Genomic DNA, 5,430 nt, shown 5'->3' with positions numbered 1-5,430 from the left:
GGTTTTTCTCCTCTAATTCCAGGTGCGTCTTATGGTCCGGAGCATCTTATAGTCCGAAAAATACGGTACTTTAGAACTCTTGCATCTTTAGAACCCTAGCTGAGGGCTAGAACGCACCTTTCATGATACTAGCTGAGTTTGAGAAAATGGCAGAGCATAGAAGACTTTCATTTATCCAAAATAAAAGCATGAACTTTCTATTTCTGAAAGGACCAATGCTGACTCAGTATTAGATTTTATGATTTATTAAACTGAAATAATCATACACTATAATACAATATTAGTCTCAGCTGCCTCTGTATTGGGGCTGAGCTGGTGGATGTTCTTCAGCTTTGGGGTCCGTCCAGATGGAGGATCTAGGCCGGCTCCTCCTAACATCGCCAAATGTCAGGCGGCACTGGTCCTAAATATCTGCAATAGAAAAAAAAACAAATAAATATTTGCTGTATATATTTTTACAGATTAGATGGTTTGTTTTATTTAATGAATGAGTGCTGGAAAATATCTCCGGTAAAGGATCATCACCTAGATGGAACATGATGACCGGCTCTTTCTAACATGGTGCAGCTCATATCAGACGGCTCTGGTCACTTGTATCAGCAAATAAAACAAATGTTACAGGTTAAGGTTTATCTGCAAATGTGAATTACAAGTAATGTGTAGTATGAGAGTTGTTGTGCAGCATTATGTTCATTTGTTGTAAACTTCTATTATACACTTACCCAATCTGGGGCCAGTAAAAGGTAAAGTCCAGTTAAAGTCCATTCCCAGTGGACCACCATGACTGGCTCTTTCCAACAGGCCCGCTGTCAGATGAGTCTGGTCATTGGTAGTCCAGGGTCTGGAGAAGGTCAAGTCCGGTAGAAGCTGTGTCTGACGCGTGGCTCTGGAGAAGTGACATCTACAGCGGGAAGAGAGGATAACAAAGGTCAGAAAACATCACTTGGAAGACAATATAGTAACAACAATTAATCCACAAACAACTTTATATCTGAACATTGAGCCCCTTTTGTTCCTGTTACCTTACAAGATATTTGTAAGAAGTTAGATGGAGATTAGTTTGGTGCAACACGCTTCACTTGTAATAACTATAGCATATGTAGAAACAGTAAATGATAATTAGAATAGATTTACTATGTTTTGTAACATCAAAATGTAGCGAAGACAAAGAAAATGCTCTTGAAGTTGCTTCCCGTTCAATGCTCCTTTCTTCTATATTAGTCGCTTCTGGTTGGCCTTTTTACATTGGTGGTTAGTATTATTGTACATTTGTGGCAGCACACCCAATATAAACGTGCTGGTAATGGGCTGGATGATGAGCACAAAAGCACACTGACATTGTAACTGGCTGTGAACTGAAATTACACTTCTTTGCATCCATGACAACAGAACTATCTGCACTCTGGTTGGAGTATTGTTGACATGAGACAGACCAGAAACTATCCTCTTGCTGCTGGAGTAATTAACTGCACAATATAGGAGTTTTTGTTTCTTATTTTTAATACCTGGTTGACTAGCAATAACCATTAACACCATTATCTGTTTTTTCTCTGCTAAAGGCCATATGTATTATTATCTCCATCTTTCTATATCATATACATATACAATCATGTTAAACTAATGTTTGCCATTAATCCCTGAAATCAATGACTCCCACTGAAAACATTTGTTTTTTATCAATGAAACCATAATGTCCCTTTATGCTGTCAGTGTCAACATAACTATAATAGATGAGAAATTAGACAAGAAAAAATGGAGTACTTACCTGTGGGTAGGTTGTCTGATGGCTTGGATGCTCATCAGTGATGTGGAGAGGAGACAAGGCATGCTACATGCTGAATGGTGTGTGGAGGCTGGATGATTATTCTTGGGGTGGCCTGACATCTGGGTGCATGGGAGCAGTGTGGTAGCTGGAAGCCCATGCAGGGCACACAAACGGGACGTCAGTGAACACGACCTGGTCCTCTGGTGCAAGTGGAACGATGCCTCTTACAGTATAAAAGGGCAGAATTGCATCGTCCTCATCTTGCTGTGGGCAGTGTTGTTGCACTGCAATTGGTGACGGCAGGATGCCAGTCTCCACCTCTTTCCAGTTAATATCAGAAAAGAATGGATGGCTTCTGATGTCACCATGGACTCCCAGCTGTTGGCTCCTGTTTTGACGCAGAAGCTTTTGTAAAAAGTCAGCGGTTTGATCTTCATGCCCTTGGTAGGAAGGCTTTGTTTCTAGTTGTAGCTCCTCCCTTGCCCATGGCTCATCGGCCCATGTGGGTGACATGCTCGAGTAGTCTCCTTTAATCAGGTGGTATAGCATGACACCCAGTGCATACCAGTCCATTGCTTCGGTCATATATTTTGTTTTCTTCACAGCTAGTCCGAAATCCGTGATTTTGATATGTCCATCTGCAGTTAGCATGATGTTATCCTCTTTCAGATCTCGGTGAATGATTCCTTTGCTGTGTAGGAACTGGATGCCACAAACAAGCTCTGCTGAAATGAATTGGAGAGTCTTGAAATCCAGGTTTGTACCCAGGTAGTCAAAAAGGGTCTGTCCTGTGGCCAGCTCCATGACATAGAAGATGTAGTTGTCAGTGTGAAATGCTCCATAACCATGAATGAGGAAGGGGCTCTGGCTAGTGATTGCCAGATATTGTCCCTCATCTAAGTATTCCTGACATCTTAGGAGCATTCTCTTTTTGAGAACCTTGATGGCAACACGTTCTTGACGTACTGCATCTGTTGCAAGCAGAACCTGACCGAAAGCTCCTTCTCCAAGAACATGATGGAAGGTGAATTGGTCTGCTGTTAAAGGAACAGAGGAGGCCTCAAGGGTTACACTGTCTTGAGCCTCCATGTCGCTGTCCATCCTGATTCTCTTGCTATTCTCTGTTTTAGGGCCACTGTCCATTTCTGATCTTTTCCTTTTTTGAGTTCCAGTAAGTTTTCTGAATCTCTTGCTTGGTCCAGCCTTTTCTTCAGATCTTTTTCTTTTACAGGATTCACTGTCCTTGTCGCATCTCTTTGCCCTTTCATGGTTTTCTTCGATCTTTGATGTCTTATGTGACCGACCATGAGGAGGGCTATGGCGTTGGGTAGTAGATCCACGCACCAGTCTAACAATGCGGTCACGAGCATTTCTCATGAAGGCAGCAACTCTGTGCAGAGTGGTCATTGTAGCATTTTCCCTCTTAGTCTCTCTCTCCTCTTCTACCTCTTTGTCCTCCTCCAGGCGCTTGTATGCGTCCAGCTTCTTTCTTCCACTAGAGCCCATGATGGGAAAGTGGAATAGATAAAATCGCAGAAAATCAAATCAGATATTCGCTAAGCTCAGTAAATAACACCTCGCTAGTCGACTGTTCTGATCAACTCTGAGGCCAGGTGCTCAGGAGTCTCCATATATAGCTGAGCCTTGCATTGTGATGTCATAATAAGCTGTGCTCATGATGTCACCGGTCACATGACTGGTGCAGGTGCAGATGGATGTTTGTTATTTTCTTAGTTAGTTTGTTTTTTGTATTCAAAAGCATTTCCTGAACGGCAGTTGCTAAGCCTAACTGCCACAATAGTAAGATACCAGCCAGCCTCCCAGCCCACTTGCACACTGTTTTGGCAGTTAGCAAATGCTGATCAGGAAATGCCTTTGCAAACAAAAAAAAAACTGAGAATCCCCTATGAGCAGTGTTTCTTGTGAATTCTCGCCAAAGTGACTTTTGCATCGAAAACATAGTTTTCGATTTCGAGAATTTTTTTTTAAAAATTGCTTTTTTTCCGTTTTTAGAAAAATCTATATTTTTACAGTGAAAATGCAAAAAAAACAAAACAAAAAAAACATATTACCACACAAAGAAATGCGAAAAGTGCGACAACACAGAAAAACAATATTTCTACCATGACCATTTTTGCCGCAAAAATGCAAAACATCGATATTTTAGCGCAGACATTTCGGAAAAAATGCAAAAAAAATATCGAACACGATTTCGATGGAATTTTCACTCAGTAATCAAAATAATCATTGTTTTCGCAAAAATAAATGCGAAAATAATGTTGGCATTCACTTATCACTGTCCATGAGGAGATGGATTAGTCCAAAACCTGTCAGTTCAGATATAAACTACTTGCTGCAGTGGTCCTTTAAAAATAAAGGAAAAAAGGTGAATATAGCATGTCAGGTTTCCTATAGCTAATCATCAGAATTCATTGTTTACTGGCTCTGCTGCTGTCATCTGAATGTAACTGTCCCCTGACATGTGCTGTAGCAGCTTCTGCTGTGTGTAATGCTGGGGATACATGGTATGTTTCTGTACCGTGTATCGACCAGCTGATCCGGCCAGCTGATAATATTCAGCTGGCCCGATCGTGCCGCTAGACCCGCGCCCGCTCGATTCCCGCCGGCGGACAATGGCAGGGAATCGAGCGGTGATAAGGAAGCGCCGACGGGGACGAGCGGCAATCGATCCGCGTGCATGCGCGGACGAGCGGGGATGCGCCGGCATCGAGTCGCTGGCTCGATCCGGCGCAATAAACGAGCCATGTATGCACGGCATAAGAGATAACGGTGTAACAGAAGGCACCAAAAACGGCAAAATAATTAAATGCTATGGGCCCATTCACACGTTAGTGATTAGCGCTAGATTTTCACGGTAAAACGCATATTTTTTGCTCTACATTTTTGCAATTTTTGAGTGATCGCTATTAGTGCTTTGTTTAAATTTCAATCGCCATCGCTCAAAAAACAGGAAGAAAAGAATCACCGGCGAATGCGGCAGTGACATCACTACCATATACTTAACATTACACTAGCGCTTTTACAATCACCAGCTATCGTGGCAGTGAGATCACTGCCATGCATCTAACATTATACTAGCACTTTCTGTGATCGCCGTTGATTCTGCGATTATCGGTAAAAGGACGGTTTCTTTGCTTTCTGTGAATAAAGCATTGTTTAATAACCATTACTTATGATTAATTAACCCCCCTGGCGGTAATCCCGACCTGTGCTCGGGCTCCACTTTGTGTGCTAGGAGTGGTAAGTGCAAGCTCAGGTCAGGCTGGCAAGAAATAGCCGCATGCTCACTGTTTCTGGGTCCTGCGCGGGATCAGCGCTGCACAGCAGGACCCAGGCCTCTCCCCCCTGGCTATCATCACAGTCTTCGGCCGCCAGGATCCCCATTTCCAGGCTCTTCTTCCAGGGACCCGGCGGGCCAATCAGAGCGCGGTGGCGGCGGTGCAGCGTGATGTCACAGGAGTCGGGGCGGCACCATTTTTTAAAGTGGCCCTGACTGATTGCGCAGGGCAGAAGAAAAACATAGAGAGATGTGCACTGCATGTATCTGTGTATCTGTGTATATATTATTATTATTATTATTGTTTAGTATTTATATAGCGCTGACATATTACGCAGCGCTGTACAGTGTGTATATATATATATAT

At 42.9% G+C, this 5,430-nt stretch overlaps 1 protein-coding gene across 2 annotated transcripts; it reads right to left on the bottom strand.

The window, feature by feature from the left end:
- Window positions 1-310: 310 nt before the first annotated feature.
- LOC137541394 (cAMP-dependent protein kinase catalytic subunit-like) lies at window positions 311-3,354 on the bottom strand. Of its 2 annotated transcripts, none has more exons than XM_068262672.1 (3): window positions 1,766-3,354; window positions 723-901; window positions 311-411 (listed from the first exon to the last, which is right to left on the bottom strand). In XM_068262672.1, exon 1 carries the CDS (start codon window positions 3,269-3,271, stop codon window positions 1,862-1,864), a length of 1,410 nt encoding a protein of 469 aa, XP_068118773.1. In that variant the 5' UTR covers window positions 3,272-3,354; the 3' UTR covers window positions 311-411; window positions 723-901; window positions 1,766-1,861. The 2 variants fall into 2 exon arrangements, with proteins under 2 accessions (XP_068118773.1, XP_068118774.1); XM_068262673.1 differs by lacking the exon at window positions 311-411 and adding an exon at window positions 560-590.
- Between the last annotated feature and the right edge of the window lie 2,076 nt (window positions 3,355-5,430).

Source organism: Hyperolius riggenbachi, chromosome 12 (assembly GCF_040937935.1).
Source record: "Hyperolius riggenbachi isolate aHypRig1 chromosome 12, aHypRig1.pri, whole genome shotgun sequence".
Classification (NCBI taxonomy): domain Eukaryota; kingdom Metazoa; phylum Chordata; class Amphibia; order Anura; family Hyperoliidae; genus Hyperolius; species Hyperolius riggenbachi.
Note: the sequence above shows the minus strand (reverse complement) of the source record. Positions and strands in the feature narration are given on the sequence as shown.

What these genes read in the sequence shown, in the direction of transcription:
- LOC137541394 (XM_068262672.1), bottom strand. Translation starts at nt 3,271, where the DNA reads ATGGGCTCTAGTGGAAGAAAGAAGCTGGACGCATACAAGCGCCTGGAG.